The sequence below is a fragment of the Aythya fuligula genome, chromosome Z (genome assembly GCF_009819795.1).
Source record: "Aythya fuligula isolate bAytFul2 chromosome Z, bAytFul2.pri, whole genome shotgun sequence".
Lineage (NCBI taxonomy): Eukaryota > Metazoa > Chordata > Aves > Anseriformes > Anatidae > Aythya > Aythya fuligula.
In genome coordinates, this window is record NC_045593.1 from 24,737,280 (window position 1) to 24,760,093 (window position 22,814).

Sequence of the window (22,814 nt, forward strand, 5' to 3'; positions counted from 1 at the left end):
CTTTTTTTTAAAAAAAACACAGCCTTTAACAGCTCACACTGAAGATGGAATGATCAATTTAGTTTATGGATTTTTATATTCCTTCTAGTCTTTTCTGCATTACTGCCTTCTTAACTGTCCCTTGTCCTTGGAGAAGAGGGAACTCTGGAAGCAGAAATCAATCTACCCAGCACCATTCTCTGTAGTGATTTAATCTTAAGAGCCTATAATTTACTTTATTCTTGTAGTCATTTATAAGTATATGATTAGATATCGGGCAGGGGAATTTACACTGCATCTGACCTAAGTTATAAGGTGCCTATCATCTTAAGTCATATAGTGTTTCCACTTTCAGTCATGGTGAATTATTTATTAATTGTGGACTAAAAGGTACTACATAGATTCAGAAAAGAGTGTTTTGCCATTTGCAAAGCACTCAGGTTGAGTTAATGAAGTCCATATGGACTTATAAATTAATTATTTTTTAATTTATTAGATAACTTTCTCCCGGGGGATTGTCTATAGAAGTCAGAGCCACTGATAGCTGACAACAAATATTTAAGTTATGGATTCTTTTCCTGTTGAAGTTATGAAATAGATGGGCTGCTCTGCCAAATTCTGTTTGGGTTAATACGAAGCAGAGAAGGTGTGTGAGTTTTGTAAGTGGTTGCACCTCCTGTTCCTTTGCCATAGTTCATGCAAATTAATACCTAGAGCAGCTGGTATGGACTCCCCAGAGGTCACAGAGCAAACAGGCTTGAATAGAGCTGAGCGAATGCTTCTCTCGCCTAGAATATTTTTTACTTCCAGGCACACGTGGAGCCCAGCTTAGGCAGTGACTGTGCTGTGCCTGTTGAATTCTTCAGTTCAGAGCCAACACAGGGTAGTCTTTGTGGTGCAGAGAAATCATGGTGAGCTTGATAAAGCCATTTGATGGTCTTTTTGTGTTTACTAATAGGATCCTGCCAAACGGGTTACCTCTGCCCACTTCTTGAAAGAACTCTTATTTAAAAACTGAAGTTTGACAAAGCAGAGAAAAGCAGTTTAGAGGACTTTCTATATTAAAAATACATAGCATGACTCTTTAGTGTATTTTTAAAATAATTGTTTCATGTTCAAATAAAACCCTTAAGCAAAAAATAGCTTTAATCAAAGTAATTTTTGTACAGAATTTCTGTGCAGTAGAGCTGACTGACTTTCATAAGCTGTGTATGCTTTGACGGGTCACTGCATCCCTGCAAGAGATATAGGACCAGTGGCCAGGATTTTCACATAAAACAAAAAACTTGTTTTTGAGTCTAAATCCTGAAGATCCACACTGACCTATTAGTAACATACTCTTTGGAGCATGACATTTTTGTTAGATGAATTAGGATTGCGGAAGATTTTTCCCTAACTTATAGGTAGGCTTTACAAGTAAACCTAGTTAAGGTAGTAATTCTTGTGGAACATTCTGTGGCCTGTGTTTGCTGGGGTAAATCAGCAAAAATCTGTCTCATTTGTGTGACACTGAGGTCTGTAAATTATGCCTTCTATAGTGCCTGATGCATTTCACCCTAGATAATCACCTTAGATTGATCTGATGAACTGCCATCTGAGGATACTTGTCTTAGCTTTCAAACATCTAAACTCGGAGAAGATGGATTTCATCCACTACGCTCTGCTTACCGGGTCCAGCGTAAGGTTGTACCTCCTGCCAACATTACAATTCAGAGTTATGTGTCATGTTTTTCTATGAAGGTAAAACATTACCCTGCTCCTTGGCATTGCTGTCATCCTGCCATGGCTCCTTGTAGGCTATTATTTAATTCACTTGACCTCCCCAGCTAGGTGATGGTTCCTATCAAGATAGCTTAAGCCCCTGAAAGACTCAAGTAAAAACTCATTGATAAAGAGTCCAAAGCTGTAAGCCATTTCAAAATGCATTGGAATGTACATAAGCATTGTTGAGGCTCCACATGCATCAGGTGTGTTACTGAAAATAGTTGTATCGGGATAGCTGTCACATTGATTGTTTTCTGTTGTATTTTGTTAGGCAGACCCTTTGCAGAAGTTCAGTGGCATCAACCTTCCTGCAGATGTGGGTAGAGGTTAGGGGTAGGCACACATAAACGTGGAAGTAGAATATTTTATAAGTCAAATTTATGAAGTACTTGATATAATCTCTTCTTGAGCTTGAAGAATAGAAGGGGGAATACAGTTAAATGGAGATCAACATCACCTGTAATTTTTCATCAGTTTTATGCTTTAGGGAAGCATAAAAGAGACATTTTTTTGTTTGACAGAGTTTTGTCAGCAATGAATTGGGTGGACACAAATCAGCAATCATGTAGAATATGAGGGTTTCTCTTTACTGGCTTTTAAGCCACATGGCAAATGAAGGAAGCTGGAGCTGGGTGAAAGTGATGAAATAAAATGCCTCAGATGTCTAGGACTCTGTTTTCTCAAGTATACAATAACAAAACATTGTTAGTGGTCCATCCATTGTGATGATTGTAGGGTTGTCACCTTTACAATTTATTTTGTGGCACTTCAGTGTAATGGCATTCTGTCTTCTCATGAAATGCAAAGGGTTCAGTTTCAAAATTCGACTTAGAACTCTGGAAACCATTCTTCTGGGAGGCTGCCACCACATAGGAAATTACAAAGTCATTTTATTTAAACAGCAAGGCCCATACAAAGCAAAACAAAACAGACACACACATACACCAACTGAATTGTGCTTCATGCCAGTAGTAAGTTATCCAACTCTTTCATTTGCTGAAAAAAAAAAAGATATTTTTTTCCCTCTCTATAGCGAGAATAAGCATGGAAATGAAATATGGGTTTGTTGTCTTAGACCAAATACTTTTTCATGTAGGCTATACGTTCCTATTAAGTTGGCCTGAATTTTAAAAGGATCACTAAAATAGCTTGCTACATGCTCAAATTGTGATCCAATCACTGCATGTGACTGCAATTCATCTTGTTTTATCTGTGCTGGGCTAACATTTATTCAGAGCAGTGGGAGGCTCGGGAATGCCTCACAGTAGTTTTTAAACATCTTGCTTGCTTTTAAAAATCTTCACATCCTGTGGCTTGCCCTACCCTATTCCTATTCCAGGTGCCTTATCAATGAAAGTGAGAGAGAGCTCACAATGTTAGAAAATAAATGTGCTCCAACACTGTTATGACATGTAGGCACAGCCTTGTGAAAGTTTGCTATCTGTGAAATCACAACTAGCAGAAGTCACATGCTGCTTTCAACTGAACTAGTAGTTCAGTTGAAAGAAGTGTTGAATTTGGAAGAACTGGTCTATATTTTTTTTTTTCTTTCTAACTTTAAGCTAGGTTATGAGCCAAATCATATGATCTGTGTATTGTTCTGAAAAGAGGCTGAAGAAAACAGAATCATTTAGATCCAGCAAGTCTAGGCTGAATAAAAAAGAACTAGCAATGACCAGTGAATTAAGGAAGATGACATTCTGATTTTTTTTCTTAAAGAAAAATTGTTAATTTTTTACAATAGGGGAAAGAGAGAAACTTGTATAGGGTCTGTTTCTTCCAAATGTTCACCTGTTTATCATACAAAGAGTGCCAGTATCAGAGACTTTCATGTATCAAATTTAATCTTTTTTCATCAATGCAGTCTCTCTTCAGTAAATTTGACTCTAGAATCATCCTAGTGCAAGAAATATATTCTTTTTTGTGGATTCAGAATTGGTTTAAACAAGACAAACTTAGTACTTTGATTCTCTTAAAAAAGCTGTGATGGAAAACGACATGAATGGCAGTATCCACAGAGAAGTGCTGCAACACACTAGAAAGTTGTTTTGTTTAAATTTGTACAGTCAATATGTGGTTTATTGTGGTCACATAGTTCGTGTGGACTTACTGCTTGTTCTTCAAAATAATTCTGACAGCTCCACAGGTTATTTAGTTTGGGGTCTATACTTATGCTATTGCCTCTGAGTAATTGTACGGCTATCACAGGAGATAAATGAAGCTTAATTAAATTTACCATGCTTTCACGTAGCTTCTGTTCCCTTAATGGAATAAAATGATATTGTTGTCAGCATGTAAACTGACAGTTCATCTCTGATACCAACTGTGCGATTAATTCATGTCGTCATATTTCCCAGGATAAGCAAATTGACAATTGTAATTCAAACATGAATTGCACCAGTAGTTATTATTATTTGATACTGGGACATAACCTAATATACTAGCTGGGCAGACGCCAAATAGTCATCATTCAGAACCTTTTTCCCACTACCTAATTAAATATAAATATTTCTGTCATTCTATAGCACGTCTTTCTGTTCCTGTAGTGGAGTTGTAAGGCCCTGCATCTGCAATGGTTGTTCAGGTAGATTCAGTTTGTTGTGATAGTGAGAACAGGAACCAGCATTAAGGGTCTTAGAGACTGAGACATCTTGTGGTACCACTGACAGGAAGTTCCAATAAAATCTAAAATAAGCGCATGTATACCTTTCACATTATACCACTCGTAATGGCTGCTCTCATCAGCAGAGGTGCCACACACTCTAGTTTAAGCTATGATAGTGCCCAGAAACATGGCAGAAGCTTTTGCAAAGAATTTCCAACCCTGGTGTGTGGTGTGTGTTGGATTTAGATGACTGGGAGAGAGCCCCTGTACCACCTCACTGCAATATGTGCTGCAGCCTGGCTGCTGTTCCTCAGCCCACTCTGGTGCAGCTCTATTCGTCTTCACTCTGTCATTGCAAATCTGTCTATCTCTGCTGATCTCCACAGAACCAACTTGTAGCTGCAGCAGCCTTGTATTGGCCATGTCTACACAGCTAAGTAAAACAGGCCTGGACAATGAAGGCCAAAACCACATCCACGTGTTACAGCATGGGCCTACACACTGTCCCTGTGGCCCATGGCACAGTTACTTTGGTGTAGGGTCCTTTTCCTGTTCCACGTATCTGCAGTGATTTAAAGGCTACGTTGCTACCCCCAGTGTGGCTTCTTCTTGCACAACAGCAAGGACGTGCACGCACCACCAGAAGTGTTTCAGATGGGCAGGGGAGGGCTGCAGGTGGCGTAAAGCCTAGTAGGGTGATTTTGGAAGACTCTGTAGATGCAAGGGCACTATCCCTGCCTTATGTGCATGTCTTATGATCCAAACTGTGCTTAGGATTGGGCCAACTGGTGTGGATCGGAGATGTCTGGGGAGACTGCAAATTTGTATGGCCTTCAGAAGCTCCGGGCCTTCGGGCCCTATTTTACTTAGTGGTGGAGTTGTGATCACTGGGAAAAGAGCTGTTCCTTGTCCTTACTGTCACAGCATGGTGATGGTGAAAGTAGGAGAGTTTCTCAAACTCACAGAGATGTAATTGAGAGTACAGTTCAGATAAACCCTTAAAGCCAGAACATCATTCAGTAAATGAGTAAGAGAACTGAAGGGCAGTCAAATAGTCTCTTACCTTTTCTTACATTACTGACAGAGAACAGATCATATCAATGTACACATAAATTGTTGTTATAGGTAGGATTTTTGAAAGAAACTGGGCTTTTTCTACCTAGGGGCCTCTGGAAAATTAATCTGTACTAATTCAAAGAATTAATTTACAGTTAAACTGCTTTAAATTCTTGTGCATACAAATGAATTCCAGAATGAAAGCAGCCATAATTCAGATAAGTTCAGAGTCAGAATTCAAATAAGTTTAGAGTCAGGGTCATCATGTCCTGTTACCTCACTTGCTGATAACCACATCATCTAATTACTTTTTAAAACTGATTAAGTGCCATAGGAGCCCAAGGCAGTTTGACTTTCTTCACAGCCAAATACCTGGTCATTTTAGAAAATGAGACATAAGTTCCTAAATAACCTAGGTTGTTTTTGAAAATTTCATTTTGTTGGAATATTTGAAGTGCTCAGCACCATAGCAACAGCATAGAATTATGCCTCATCTTCTATAGTAATTTAATATACTAAAAAAAAAAAAAAAAAAAAAAAAAAAAAAAGACTGGTTATCAGTTTTGAAAAATATCAGTTACATTACAAGTGTGAGAATAAAGTATCAGGTCTAGTGATACTGGTAAGCTATTTCTGAAAAGGAATAAGGGCAAATCTTTTATTTTTTACTTTTTCAGAGGGTGCAATGAAATTTTAGGTCTTCAAGGTCTCACAAGTTTGAGAATAAAATACTCTTACTGATACTAAGTATTATCAATAAAAAAGGCAAGGACAAATCTTTAATTTTTCAGAGTATGCTAAAATTTTAGGTCTGCAAGGATTTAATGGTTAGTGCAAAAAGGTAGGAATTAATTGGCTATGCTTGCTCTTGCAAAGAGCTAAAAGTTTTAAAAAAGAATTATTGATTTTGTTTTATGCTATATGACCTTCATAAAGAGATAACCTAGTGTCCCTTTATTGTATAAAACCAAATGACTAAGACAAAAATTAGATCTCGTTAAAAGAATAAAATTAAAATAAAAGTTGAACCTCTTCAGAAGAATCAGGGATTTTCTTGGTGCTGGTGTGATGAATTAGACTAAATACAAGTCTTTTGTGTTGTGTTACAGTATATAAAAGACATGCATTAAGTTGTTAATAGTGTAGTTTAATGAGAAACACTTTAAATGTCAGCTATGTAAATAGCAGACAATACAAGAAGCTTGGAAACTTCTTTCATTGCTTCTGTGGAGAGGAGTGACTCTTCTCTTTTAACACCACTTTAAGCTGGGTCAGGACTGCGATCTAAATCCCTGATTTATAAAGATCATAGCTGAAGCATTTGTTTTGTGTTAATGCCCTGTCTTCTGCATCCTGTGGAGTGGTTTTCAAGAACTCTTCTACTACTAGTGACTCTTTGTGTTCCAGTAAGCAGTGAATAACACCATACCTGGGCATTTCTGTTTCAAACTTTGTTACCTTTTGGAAGAGTATGATACTGGGATATTGTGCAAAATACTTATATAGAATTTTCTGTCCTTTAAAAAGAATTTAATTTGTTGTCTGTTCCTCAGGGTTAAGCTTCCATATTGAAAGGTTTGTGCTATGATGGTTTCTGTAGGTTCTGTGATGAATTAGGACAGTATTATGAAATATAGAATGTAAATTTAGGTGGTAGAGATAAATAGGATATAGCCACTGATTTTCATTGCATAGTCATCTGCCACATAGTGGAAGGGGTCTGTACCATTACTGAGAAGTTTCTTTGGGCAGCTTCTTTGTGGAAGGTTCCTTCTGCAAAGATTTTGACCCTGCCCCAGTGACTGATAAAACATGACAAGATGCCTAATAACAGAACAGCCTATAACAACACTGGAAAATCAACACTTCTGTCCACAAGCTGTATGTGTGCATTGGGCAATTCAAAACCGAGCACGGTCAAACTCAAAGGTTAAATGCAAATGAAAGGTTATATTTGAAGCACCTTGAAAGAAAAATCACTAATCACTCCATAAGCACCCTTCGTTCCAAATTTGCAGGAAAAGCTTCTACAATTCAGTATTCTACACTGAGATAGGAATTAGGAGTTCAAGCATATTGTAGCTCTGAATTGAATAAAGAGGTGTAAACAAAAAATAAAAACAAAAATAAAAACAACAACAGAAAATACACCCTGGAGTGGGATAAACCTTCAACCTTTGCAAAGAATACTTTTCAGAAACTCTCTGAAAAGTTATGCTCTCACCTACTGATTTCAGCCATACTGTAGCCTTTCTCACTTTCAAGGAGGTGTGTTATTAATCTCCTCACTTCAAATATGATGTGCCTCATGAGCTTCCCTAATCTTTTTTGCTAGTATCAAATTGTCATTTAAACTGTGCACATTATTCCAGTCTAAAGAGATGATTCACAGCTGTTTCCCTGGTTTTGTGCTGATGTAACTCCATTGAGATCATGTCGATATTCCTTGTCCCAAAGGGAAGAACAGATCTTTCATGCTCAGTTAACATTCCTACTTCTCTCCCCAGGGTACCTATTCTCCTTTGCTAGAGATTCTTTTGAATACTCTAATTAAGAATAAGAATCTCATTGAATATTAATTAGTTTTTCACTGGCCTCATTGAAAATATTTAACTCAAAGCAATTTCCTGGTAATTATCTCTTGATTATAATTTTGAGAGACTTACCACTTTTTAAAATAAATTCCATTTTTTGAAATAAAACTTCCTTTTGCATGTGTCCAGTTTGTCACAACTACTGATAAAAATACAAGAAGCAGTAGCCATGAAGAAGTCATTTTGTTTTGTCTTATTTCTTGGGCTTCCTTTCTACAAAAGCTGTCATTATGTCCCTAGCTTTCCTTCTTTTGCTGTTTTTCACTCTAATTACTTAACTATACAGCAGATGACGGCGTCCTTCATGCAGACAAGTTCAGAGTCTTTTCAGGGATTGAATCTATTGGGCTTGTACAAGCAGACAGCTCTGTATTAAGGCCAAAATGGCAAAGCAGCTCAAGACTTTTCTTTCTTGCCTATTCCTGGAATGATGAGATAGGACCTGATTGGTCCTCAGCTCTTTCTTCAGCTTCCCACTCACTCTAGGACTCCTAGTTAGGTATAATTAAATACATGACAAAACCCTTTTCTGCTTCCAAATTTGTTTTGAATATTCAAGAGAGAGGAAGAGACTGCAGAATTTGAATTTCATGCCCTAGAACATATGGTGATTTGGACTAGCAGCAGGACAAACTAAAACCATAATTTTTATATCCTTCCTATCATAGAAGAAGGAAGTGGAAGTAGCTTTTCACTTTTAATAGATGGCCACAGCAGATGCTCTTTGAAATCTCTGAAAAGGGGTAAAATTCCGCAAATGCCAGAAGTGTGTGGTTGTTTTTTTTTGTTCTGTTTTGTTTTGTTTTTCTAAATCAGGATGCGAAGTAAGGAGTCTAAGACTAATTCTCAGTGAGAATGAAAGAGTAGGTTTCTTGTGAACTTTTAGGAATACTTTGAGGAATGCTGCAATCATCCTGTGTGCCAGCAGCGTCATCATTGGCCTCTAACAGGGCAGTCCTGTTGTTCCAGTGAAAGCAATTGCAAGCATAGCCCATTGCAGAGTTCTCAGCCTTCTTGCCTGGGATCTCAGCATCATCCAGAAGCTTGTGAAATTATCTTAAAGCACCCTTTAAAGTTTACCATCTTATTGCAACAGCATCATATATAGATTCCATTATTGCAGCCAGGAGCATTAACCATTCTCAGGCCCCTGTAGAAGAACACTTACATGGCTTTATTTCATGTGAAGGATTGCATAAGGACTTCAGGCGAAATTCCTTCCCAAATTCAGCTGAAAGCCTTATGTAAGTCCAAACACTTGCCTTATGCTTCCAAAGAGAAGTGATGCTGATTGAATGCACTAGAACTCTCAGACACTACTGTAAGGGAACCAAATCATTCACAAGAACCCTTTGCCTCCTTGAGCTTGAAGAGCTGCTCTGTGCAGCTCACAAGAAAGGCTGTCAGAAAGGATCAACCTTTGCTGCCAGTACAGCTAATGTGTTGCTACCAGCTGGTTGACGTACCTCTCCTGCTGACTGGTAATGCTTACTTCACCAGGCACTTGGTCTGCTTCCAGCACATGCCTCTATTTATAATCTGAACAGCAGCTACAGGGACTCTGCTCCATTCATATTTGTCAAGTCTTATGGAGTTAGTTACTATACCAGATGTCAAATTTTATAGTGAAAGTACTTCAGTCTCCATTCAACCAAATTCCTCATTTCTGCCACCCCAAGACAGTACTGCTCATCATATATCTGCAGTGCAGACCAGTTACACTTGAAGAAAAGAATTTACTTGCCTTTGAGCAGCTGTAGTTTGAAACTATGACTACAGTAGAATAAGAAATCCAACTGTTAAATTAATTCATTTTTAAGCAACAATTCCAGAATTAAAAACATAGAATATTAATAAAGCATAATTCTGCACACCCTTTATTTCTATAAATCTAAACTGAAGCTTAAACCATGTTTTATAGTGTTGATATTGCCTGCAATGCAGCAAGCAATGAATAAGCAACGCTGATTCCAAAAGCAGAAAACATCTTTTAACCTGGACTGCTTTTGTTTCTTTGTTTTGTGAAGGGATCTCTTGAAGTAACTTAATTTTGAATACAACTCATTAATATGGGCTCCCTGCACCTGCATTTGCAAGTCTTCTCTAACTGCCTAAACAGGGGGCCTGGAGCTTTTAGGATTAATTTTCCTTAAGTGACCTACTTCACAGAGAAAGATAATCGTATGTTTATAGCCTCTTGCATTCTATTCAGGTCACAGATGGACAGATAGCAAAGCTATTCTTCAGTCACTTACCGGAGTTGCAGCTAATATCTAGTGAGAGTGGAGATCAGGTCAATGTTGATTGGTCAGAATGCCTAAAAGTATTGAAAATCATCAAATCCTACTTCAGTCTCAGGAGATGTCACAGTTATGCCCTAGGATACTAGTCAGTGGTTTGCTCTAGGAGTGTGTTGTAGTAGTGATAAAATTATTGTGTGCTATAGAAGTTAAATATCTGACTTTGAATCCTCTGCCTTGAAGGTGGACACCATGCACCATTCTGGCAGTGAACATGTCTAACATTACCCACATACCATGTACTGTGGCCAACAGCAAGGATCAGAAGTTCTGGGAAGTTTTTGAGCTTTTACTTGCTAAGAAGTGCTTATGATCCCATGAACAGTCATCACTGTAGACATAATTTTACAAACAATCGCTGTGACCTAAACCTGTGTTATGGAAGAATATTTTTTTTTATACCATGTTCAGTGGAAACAATAAAACTTGTATTTTGCTGTTAACCATAACAGACCTATTTTTGCTCTTGCATTGGGTTTATCCTCCACTGCTGTGGAAACACTTATGCGGCTATGTTTGTAAAGCAGTTTGTCATCTGTGTTCAAATATTCAGAATTTTCACAAGGAAATGACAAGGCTTCATTTTCTGTTATGATACTTTTAAAAGTTCAGTGGAGCTTTTCGTGATGAGAAGTGGGCAAGAAGTATGAAAAATGTCTCTTTTTTTTGAAAGACCAACTTAAAGCGTGCCAGGAAGCCAGTGATGTTAATTGTGACAAGTCTGAAGAACTAAGTATTTAAATTGTGACAGTGCCAGCAAAAGGATGCCTGGCTTTCAGAACAAAACAAAACAACATACTTGTGCAGGTTGAATTCTTAAACTGCAAATGTGTGTGTGCCTGTGTCACTGTGTTTATATGTACAGCTCAGCTTTTTGCTCTATGGTGTAACTCTGAAGGGTGTCCTGGCAGAAGTTACATTGTAATTTGGATCACTTTAATCACTGAATAAATGTTGCCATTTCATGTGGGCCAGTAATCTTGGAACACCTGAAGAATGTTTTGGTTTTGTTTCATTGTGTAATGGTTTTGTTACAACCATTAAGACAACCTGACAGAGGTGTGTTTGTATTTCCTCTGATGCAATGTAATACAGTGAGGGCAAAAGCAATTCCTTTTAGCAAAAAGCCTTTCAATCAGGAATTAAATAAAAGATTTTAGAGAGAGACAGTATGGGTAGGCCACCTACACCTATCCTAAGGGACATTAGTGCAGCTGTTTCATCATAAAAATCCTGGCCACAGACTCTAGCAGTTGTTGTGAGCCCTTTGGGTTTTCCAGGCATGGTACTTTCAGCTTCAGGACCTGAGCATTTACCATCCCAGGTATTAGCTCCAGAATTTTCTCTCCTGAGGGAGAATTCCCTAAAGTATGTGCCTGAAGTGTGTGTTTCTCAGTGTTCACGTTGGAGCTGTTAATAAACTTGATCACATGTAACCCTACAGATCCGAGCATCAATGCACATAATCTTAATCTAGTTTAAGAACAGCCTGTTGTAGGTGTGCTTTGATCTGTTTCTAAAATAATTAATTTAAATCAAGATAAGTCCAGTTTTAGCCAAAATAATTCACAAACCATACATTTGTCTGTGTGCATGTGTGTGTGAAAAGTTATTTGAAAATAACTTTGTACTGCTATGATTGGTTACAGGCTATTTTAATCAGATTATGATTTTATGAAGTATGGAAATAAAAAAAAAAATGTGTCTTTGGCCCTTGTTTCTCAGTATGATATCCATCACATTTTTGTGTCAGAGAATGTGGAGTTTTTTTTTCAGAAGAAACAGGATGTCTAAATAGTTGAGAAGTTATAGTGTATTATCAAATACAAAACTAGACTAAATCAAGTAATTTGCTTCTATTTGTGGAGCAGTAGTACAATCTACAGAAGATATTGTAGAGATTAGTTGTAGGAAAAAATGTACAGTGTATGTTATAAACAACTTCTGCATTACAATAGGCATGTTCAAACCCACTGTATTAGATTTCTTAGGGGTAAAAAGTAAAGTGGAGAAATAGCACTAGTGCAGTCCTGTTGAAAGTGACTGATTTAAAATAACAAGCTCCAAAGAAACCTTCCAGCTTTTGAACCAGGGTAGCTATTGCAGCTACAGAAAATACATGATTTTTATTTACTGTTGACGTTCCACTGTACAAGAAATAACTGAAGAGCCTCCTAGCTGCTTTCTTGTCAGGGTTTCTTGTAAGGGCACTCGGCAAAGATGCAGGTGAGACATGCCAGGAATCCCACTCATGTGGTTACTCAGCGTTGGCTAGGACTCTGTCTCCTGGGATTTTCATTGCTTATAATTTTGCCTTGTATTATTGTGAGTATAAACAATACGTTGAAAAAGATCCATTCACTACCCTTTTTGCATTGTCAGTTATGATATGAAGCAATCAAATGGTTCCCTTCCTGTAACCGTCCCAGATAATTAGCTTGTAATCTGCAGGGTTACATGAATATAGAATCTTGTGTGTATATTTTTTCTGTGAGAAAAGACAAATAGGAAGATACATTTTGTAAACGTGAGTAAGTGTCACACACACAGTTAACTTCTAGTCCTGCTGTAGCAGGGCTATGAAATAGGACCACTCGCATGAACTTGGTGTGGAGATTTGTTTGCAAGATCAGAACATCTAGGAGGAAATGTGATTATGATGATGAACTCAAATTTTTCACATGATTTGTACAGAATTTGTTGATCTGCTGTGCTACTATAGATGAAAAGTAAATCTGTTCAGAGAAACAGAAGTATAGATATTGTTACATAAATTTGTTCTCATCTTCTTTAATATGTGAGTCAGTGCTCCCTAATGAAGTAGAATTATCATTATATTAGTTTAGTCACTGAAGATTTAAAATTTCCAGTGGTGAACTTCTAATTAGTTGAATAGATCATGAAATGGTACAGCAATTTGAAAGAACCTGTATTTCTTTTCTGAAAGAGCTTGTATTCCTGTTCAAGGGAAGAAGCAGTATATTTGAAAGAAAATGCAGGAGCATGGAAGAATCAGACATCCCATTTTAGTGAAACAGTAGATGTGATCTGAATTGATAATGAGTGGCACTTAGTGACTGGTTGACTTTGAACACCTGAGGAGTTTTTATAGGAATCGTAATGTTTTTGAAATGTGCATTTGTGGAACAGACTGTGCATATGCAAGAAGTGAGAAAAAGAAACTTGGTGGGTGAAATGGTGGCAGAATGATTCATATGTGCAAAGTTCAAATAAGCCTATCAGCTTATATACAAAATATCAGTAAACTATAATTAAACATATGGTCCCTTCCAACTCAAGCCATTCTATGATTCTATGATATTAAATTATATTAATTATTAGAAATAGATTACAATAATTATTCATAATTCACTATAAACTTATATGCAAAGTCATTTTGGTTAGAGTTACAGATCATTAGTTGTCAGTGATGCCTTTAATAGTAAGTTAATTAGACAAAAATTAATTATTTTCTTTATGTATTTTTCATGTAGGTGTGCAACTCACATGTGGTTGTCTTTATAAAACTAAATGATAATGACCTGTTTGTGTACAAATACCTTCACCTGATATATAAGATGTTTTTCCTTTGCATTCTAAGTAGAAGGACAGGGTCTACAAATGATGGCTAATTATTTCTGAAAATTAAAATCCTGTATTCGTGCATATAATAACTAAATTATAGGCAAGGATTGTTCCTCCATGGCTACATTAATAAATCCCAACATCACAATCCTATTTGCAATAAAGCAATAATATCTCTATGCTTCTTGATCCTTAGCTTCTTCGCTGATATTACTGAAGTATTATTAACAGCATTATGTTGTTGAAATTCAAGATCTTTGATTTTGTAAGTCCAAATTAAGTATGGTATTTAATAATAATAATAATAAAAAGTATATTTCAGGCATAGAAGGCTTGCATTAGGGCAGCTAATCCGTAGTTCCAAAGCACTACATTAGCTCTCTTAATCATGTTGGTGACAAATCTTTCCCTATAATGTCTTTCATTAAGTAATACATTGAAAAAGCACTTATACATAATACATATATATTAAAGTGATGACTAATCATGTGCATATTCTAGAATTACAAGCTGTTGCTTTTCCTAGAATCACAGAATGGTTTGAGTTTGAAGGGACCTTAAAGATCATCTAGTTCCAATCCTCCTGCCATGAGCAGGGATGCCTCACACTAGATCAGGTTGCCCAAGACCCTATCCACCTGATGTCTTGAACCCCTCTAGGGATGGGACATCCACAGGTTCTCTTGGCAACCTGTTCCAGTGCCTCATCACCCTCTGAGTGAAGAATTTGCTACCAACATCTAAGTATTCCCCCTTTTAGATTAAAACCATTACCCTTTGTCCTATCACTATCTGCCCATGTAAAAAGTCACTCTCCACCTTTTTTATAAGCCCCCATTAAGGACTGAAAGGCTGCAAGGAGGTCTCCCCTGGAGCTGGTTGGATTTCATCATCCGTAACATTTTATTTTAAGAAAATAACCTCTCTTGAACTAGGAAGGTAGAGGTTGTTTTCTGGTAAAGATATAGCTATATTAAAAATTTTTTTGATGAGTACTTTCTGAATTTGAAGTTTTGATGATTTGCACACTTGTATTCTCACTTGAACATTTAGTCCTAGAGGTTTGAAGTCTCTGACCATTCTCATTCTGTCTTTGCAGTTCGACAATCAGCAAGCATTGGGAGGCAGAACTGGCCACGCTCAAGGGTAATAATGCTAAGCTCACAGCAGCCCTGCTGGAGTCCACTGCCAATGTAAAACAATGGAAACAACAGCTTGCTGCATATCAGGAGGAAGCAGAACGTCTTCATAAGCGGGTAAGTCGAGGCAAACAGCCAGGATCATTGAGATGGAAGTCCTGGTGACTGTATTCACTCATTTTGAAGTGGAACAAATAAGCTTATTGTTGGGGCTTTAGGTAAATCTTTGAGACAGACACTAAAGATCACTTTAAAGCACACACTGTTTCTCAGGGAATTCTTTTGTAGCAGTTCCTTTTCTGCAGAGGGTTTTGTTGTATCCAGAGTTATCTCTGCTGTAAACCTTAGGCCACCTTTGCCAGCTTTCACTCCTTGTTTTATGCCAGCTGCATCGCATCTGTTTCAGGACTTTCACCATAACATTACATGTGACTCCCTCCTGCCTCTAAGCCTGTAGAAACTTGACATCAGATCTGTAAGTTAAAGGAAACCTGTTGTAGTTCCCAGAGTTACCAAGGACCAGCAGCTTCCTTTTGAACTTGCACCCAAAGAAAACCAACCGTGTGTAGGACCAAACACATTATATGCAAATAATGGTCTCCTCTTGCATTCATGCAAGAGGAGCAGGGTCTTCTTCCCTTCACTGTAAAATTTGCAGAAGTCATTTGGCAAAGCAGAAATTAAAACACAATTGGGGTAGGAGTAATAGCCTTTGAGAGAGGAATAAATCACAGAATCACAGAATTTCTAGGTTGGAAGAAACCTCAAGATCATTGAGTCCAACCTCTACCTAACGCTAACAATCCCCACTAAACCATATCCCTAAGCTCTACATCTAAACGTCTTTTAAAGACCTCCAGGGATGGTGACTCCACCACTTCCCTGGGCAGCCTGTTCCAATGCCTCACAACCCTTTCAGTAAAGAAGTTCTTCCTAACATCTAACCTAAAACACCCCTGGTGCAACTTTAGCCCATTCCCCCTTGTCCTGTCACCAGGCACGTGGGAGAACAGACCAACCCCCACCTCGCTACAGCCTCCCTTGAGGTACCGATAGAGAGCGATAAGGTCGCCCCTGAGCCTCCTCTTCTCCAGGCTGAACAAGCCCAGCTCCCTCAGCCGCTCCTCGTAGGACTTGTTCTCCAGGCCCCTCACCAGCTTCGTCGCCCTTCTCTGGACCCGCTCAAGCACCTCCATGTCCTTCTTGTAGCGAGGGGCCCAAAACTGAACACAGTACTCGAGGTGCGGCCTCACCAGAGCCGAGTAAAAAAGCTTATATAGCTTATAAAGCTTATGCAGTGTTGAAGTCTGCATTGTGAATACAAGTATACAATTCCTCTTCTCTTTTCACATATGACACTTAATATATTGGTATAATTTATTCATGTTTGTCCATGTGAATTTAGTGTAGGGCATACTTTTGTGCAAAATGAAGGCAAGCCTACACGTGTGTAGTGAAGATGTATTTAGTGGAGCTTTTCTAGAGTTTTTTTTAGTATCAGAAGCTGAATTTAGTTAAGAAATTAAAAAAAAAAAAGTGGCAGAAGACCTATATACTTTTGTGGATGAAGACAACTTTCATGAATAAGCTGACAGACATGAAAGGTAATGTAGCAAACACAGCAGATTTTTAAATTTGATTTTATAGACTGTAGTCTCTTATATGAAATAAGATATGGAAATAACAGTTAGCTAAACCCTGCAAATTCCAAAGGTTCTTTCAGACCTGCACTGGACCTGTCCAACTGAAGGCTATCACAGGAACAAGCATCATATTGATCTGAGGACGAGAAATTCAGCAGGTTGCACCTAACCTTCGCCCAGCTCTGGAAGAGTAGTGAGAATTCCCATGACTTGAGAAACCTGGGGAAATGTCAGGTTGTTGGGGCTGTCCTATACCTAGACTGAACTGAAACAAGGATCTTGAAATCCCAGCCAAACGAGTTTAATAGGGAGGAGTGACAATTTCCAATGGACACTTACTGCGTGTGTGATACCTGTCTGAATGAAATGAATGAAATGTAATTAAAACTGGTTCTTTCAATTGAAGAAATTGACAGTTGCTGACAAAATTGCATTGCTTTGAAACTTTTCTATTCAGGTACAAGCTTGTCATATATGTTTGTACAGAGATGTTTTCACTTATTTGTCTCATTTAGGCATCTCCCTTGGCAGGGTGGAAGTTCTAACCTGTTTTCTAGGTTTGTGGATGAAAGATAATAGTCATATTTGATAAATTTTTGATACTGCAGAATACCAGGTGAATTTCATTACTAGTGAAGTTTTACAGTGAAGAACTTGTTGCTCAAATATAGACATAATGAGGTATCATTCTTCTTAATAATATGTATTAACAACTTCAGTTGCAAAGCTGAGAAAATAGAGTTCTGATCCAACAACGAAAAGAAAAGCAACACAGAACAACAAAAACTGAATTATTTACCTGCTCTCTGTGGGGAGACCCAAACAGACAAAATGAGCATGGCATGGTGATAGCAGGTCCCATTTTCTTAATATTACTGTCACTCTTAGCCCTATCCTGTCATTGGCAGTTTGTTACTGGCAAACACAATTAATGAATATAGAATTTCTTTGTATGTTACTTTGCTTGCACCTGATACTACAGTAGTAACAGAAGTAGTAACAGAAGTAGTAACCAAGCGAACGCAGCAATTTTCCCACAATTATTTCGTATTTCTGAGGAAATACAGGATGTTATAACATGGAATCATCTACAATGTTCTTTTACAATCAGCTTTTATGTGCTTGTATTAAATCTTTCTGTAATCCATGACCTCGGGGCTTACTAATATCTCACAAACCTCTCTGCCTATGTCTCAGTGGGCATGCCCGTAAATTACTACAGCTCAAGAATACTGCCCTCTGTTGGAATTGCTTTGAGAAAGATATAGACTTGGCTAACACAGTAAATCAAACTGTCTAGGCAAAAGTGTTCAGAGGGTGTTAAAAATCAATTTATCTGTTACCCCTGCAGCACAATACAAGAGCTATTCTAACCTGCATGCTGGGCACTGATCTTTCAATTTGAAGTAGTTCCACATTCCAAAAAGAAACTGTAATTCAGATATTTCTCTGTTACATGGACAGAAAATGTGCTTTTGAAAAGGTGAATATGGAGACTGTTGGCTATGGTATGTTTGATAGCAAGCAGCGTTTAAAGACTATCATGTAATCATTCTGTTAGGTTTATCTGTTAAGCTTGGTGTACGCACCAGCTGCAACTGATCCAAAAATGCTCCCTAAATTGGAATCCATTTCTCCTGAGATTATGTAGAAGTTACACATCATGTTTTGGACGGTCCTCTTTTTTTATATAGATGATTCATATAGACACAGAAACATGAATGGGTGTACCAGTCTAAGACAATTTCTCCTGAGATTATGTAGAAGTTACACATCATGTTTTGGATGGTCCTCTTTTTTTATATAGATGATTCATATAGACACAGAAACATGAATGGGTGTACCAGTCTAAGACAATTGACTAACGTACTGAGTTAATTTGTTTCTCTAAGTGCTTGTCCTTCTCCATAGATAATCATCTAGGTAATCCTCTAGACATGTGATGAACTCCATCTTTAGTTCACAGAATCACAGAATAATTTAGCATGAAGGGGAACTTTGGATCTTGCCCAACTCCCTACTGAAAGTATGTCCAACTTTGAAATCAGATCCAGCTCCAGGGTTGGATAAGGTTACTCAGGACAGTGTGTCAAATCCAGAAAAATAGAGAACCCACAGCATCACTGGACAACCAGTTCCAATGCTTGACCACCCTTCTTGTCAAATTGGTTTTCCTAATATCTATTCAGAATTTGCCGTACTGCAACTTGTGGATGATGCCAGTTCAGAAGAAAAATGCTTTTTAATCCAAAAGAAACTGCACTGAGAAAGAGTTGATAGATGATATTTTAAAATACTTGTAGAAAAAAACACTTCAAGGATAAACAAAAGTTTGGAAATTAGTTTGCATGTTTAATTGCAATGTAGTTGTTGTTTTATATGCAAAAGTTGGCTGTTACAGCATCTTGCCCACTGGAGAAGTAGAATGTGTGTAGTTCTGTATTCATTAGAGGGATACACACACTTATAAGATCATAGTGTTGTACAGAATAGAACAGCTTTCAAAATAAAGAACTGTACTTCCACCACTAGCTGTTAAGTTTAGAGCAATTTAATAACATATTATGTGGTTTATATATAATGCAATTGTGGTATTCACTCCTTACATGCTTTAAGAATATCTACAAGTTCAGGTACCTGAGTCATCTATCTGCAAGCCACAGCAGACTCATGCCCTCTGTCAAATGTGGTAGTAGTGAGGAAATAATGCATATCGATTAGGAAATTTTATCTTATTATTTCTGTTTTTAGCTTCCTCTTTATATAAATAGCTTTATAAATAGTCTTACTTAAATAATTGCCTCTATTTAAAAATAAGGGAATGTTTTTTTAGTGCTACTATTAGGTGACTTTTTATGGTACCTTTCTCCACAGTTTGAACTTTGTCATGTTTTATTTATATATAAATATCCTTTGATTTTATATCATATCCCACCACTAAACCATGTCCCTGAATGCCACATCCACACATCTCGAATACCTCCAGGGATGCTGACTCCACCAATTCCACGTCCCTGGGCAGCCCGTTACAATGGTTGTCCACCCTTTATGACAATAAATGCTTCCTGATATTCACTGTAAACCTCCCTTGGTGCAACTGAAGGCCATTGCCTCACATCCTATCACTTGTCACCCAAGAAGAGTGACCAACACCCACCTCGCTTCAATCTCCTTTCAGGTAGTTGTAGAGAGTGATGGGGTCTCCCCTCAGCCTCCTTTCTTCAGACTAAACAGCCCCAGTTCCCTCATCCACTCCTTTTAACTCCTGTTTTCTGGGTTCTTTTCCAGCTTCATTGTTCTTCCCTTAATGTCTTCCACCAACTCAATATCTTTCTTGTAGTGATGGTCCCAAAACTGATGACTCAAGGTGCTCAAGGTGCGGTCTCACCAGTGCCATGTTCGAGGGGACAATCCCTGCCCTAGGCCTGCTGGCCACACCGTTTCTGGTGCAGGCCAGGACACTGCTGGCCCTCTTGGCCAGCTGGGCCACAGCTGGCTCACATGCAGCCGGCTGTCAACCAGCACCCCCAGCTCCTTTTCTGCCAGGTAACTTTCCAGCCACCTGCCCCAAGTCTGTACCACTACAAGAGGCCAAGTGCAGCATGCAGCTGTTAGCCCTGTTGAATGCCATGCAACAGGATGCAGCCCATTGACCTAGCCTGTCCAGATCCTTCTGCAGATCCTTCCTACCCTCATACAGTATTCATTGTAAACTTTGACTTTTCAGGTGTTTTAAATTCTTTTAAACCCATCATTTTTTTTCTTCCATAATTGTTTTCAAATTTGACTGAAATAGTTGCTCTGTGTATCACAGATTACACTTTTAAAGTAATAGAAACAAAGCTATAATGCCTCCTCTTAGATTTGTGATTTAATTTTTAAAAAATTAAGTTAATTTATTATCTTTTTTTTTTTTTTGATTAAGATTTCCTCATCTGATAATTTAGTTTCTCACATTAACCTGCACTTATTTGCTTTCTCTGAGGCTTTTGTTTTCTTTGTTCCATTTATTCTCTGCATTAGTAATGCTTAGAGCTGAGAAGAAATAGAATACAAATTCAGTGTGTCTGAGTGCAAAGTTCTCCATAAATTAAAGTTTTGTGCTCTCTTCTGTTATATTTTGAGCTTAAGTCAGAAATACTGTATGTTGATATTTTGTCAGATATTTTTCAAAAGTTGACTAAATTTTTGAATGGACTTTTCCTTTCAAAATACAAAGAGAAAATAATTTTGAGAAGACACACTGCCCAATCAAGAGCTTAACTTAAAGCTCTGAGCCTTCTGTCCTCTAATCTGTTCAGAAGCAGCTTAACAACAAGGATTTCCCTTGAGCAGGGTTGGGGAGCACTCCTACACACCCTGCATAACATTTGAAGTCAAAAGGGATTCATGAGTTTAGAACAGCTCAGTAACAGAAAAAAACACCAACTGAAGTAGCTACTTCAGACAAATAAAATAGCAGTGGTACTAACATTAATCCTGGTATCATAGAAAGGAAATGATTGAGTGGTGATATAAATTATGCAACATATCCCAAAGTTTCATCTTTGTCATGTAAAAAATTACAATTATACATTTTTTTTCTTGCATGCTAACTGCTAAAGTAAATCATCCTATGACACTGGGCAATAGCTCAGAGTAATAACACCAGTGCATAATAAAAGAGCTGCAGTCCATGAAGATCATTTATCTGCAGGAAAAGAAACCTGCAATGACAAGATGAAGGCAAGTGATCAAGTTCTTGGGTATTTCTAAAAGAACAGAGAGGTAAACTCTTGAATTCTAGGTTGTTATTTTACCAAGATTACTTAGGAAATTAGATAAAATTAGCTTATTATGTTCTGGTTCTTTCATCTGGTGAATGAAATAAGTATGAAGACATCTTATGCAGTCATCAAGAACACCTGACGAATAATGGATCTTGAATTTCACTACTGTAAAAAGAAATTTTGAAGTGGAAATTTAAAAAAATGCATGAGCATACAGAAATAAAACTATGATCATTTTACTATGCCATTTCTATGCTGATTAAAGAAAACAAATGTCTAAATGCAGTTGGTGAAGTCCACAGGAAGTATGAGGCCCCACATAAATCATCTGCTCAGATTATCCTAAAAATGTCAATAGAAAATCTTTGCAGACCCTTAGCAGTCACCTCCACATTTCCACCACCTGCATTAATAATTGAATAGCCAAGACTCAGTTTCAAACGTGCAGATGTGCAACTGCTTGCTGAATCAGAGCCCATACTATGGATTTCTGATTTGCTGAGAAGTCAGTGCTCATTGAAGAATTTATTATCACCAATATGAGACTACTGTGAATAACTTACTTGAGTGAGGAAAGAAATTTTCTAAAAGTGGAAATATGAAATAAGGTGACAGAAAGAGTGGTAAGAAGAAGAGATTTAATCCAAAAAATTATTGGCAATGCATGCTTTTTGTGTGATGTCTACCTTTTGTTATACAGTCTTCAAGACTGTGTCCCTCCTGTCCTTCCTGAAAAATATGGACTTATATTTAAACTTAGATTGCTTGATTAAAGAAAAAGGCTACTTGAGTATAACTTCCTTCTTAAATTACTGTAATTAGCATGCAGCTTGGTAGTCATGTGGTGCCATTCTTTAATGAAGAAAATAGATAAGCATTTTGCAGGGTAAATATGGTTCATTTGGCAATTTAATTGAAACAATGGGACTATCATTTTGCTAACATTTTTAATGCATTTAATTGAAACAAATGTGTGTGCAGTTGGACCAATCCTAAGGGAACAAAAACCAGACAAATAAATCTGTATTTTTACATATGCAATCCATTAATCTGGAATTGCAAGCAAATTTTTGTTGCACTTGAAAATCCTGATAAAGCAAAAATACATACGTAGCTTTTGCCCAAGTGATGTTAAGTAATGTTAAATATTGACCAAACGTTCTGGGGAGTGTTAAGTTAAGAAACAACAAGTTAAGTTTCTGTGTTGGAAAGGCTAACTGTTCTAACTGTTAAGTTTCTAGAAGATATGTGGGAAAACAGTGACTTTGCTTTTTATTTTTGAAATTGCAATAATTTCTTAAAAGAAGAGTTTATGTTTTAAAGTAGGCTGTAATTATCTTCCTAAGGTCTGTTATCCTAACAGTAGAACTAGTTTCTAAT

The 22,814-nt window shown here is 37.5% G+C and overlaps 1 protein-coding gene across 1 annotated transcript in view; it reads left to right on the top strand.

Annotated features, from left to right (window-relative positions):
• Nucleotides 1-22,814, top strand: part of HOMER1 (homer scaffold protein 1) — an 84,710-nt gene that overhangs the window by 48,975 nt on the left and 12,921 nt on the right. The window contains exon 6 of the mRNA XM_032206491.1: nucleotides 14,983-15,139. Coding sequence (XP_032062382.1) covers nucleotides 14,983-15,139 — 157 coding nt within the window. The remainder of the gene's footprint in view (nucleotides 1-14,982; nucleotides 15,140-22,814) is intronic.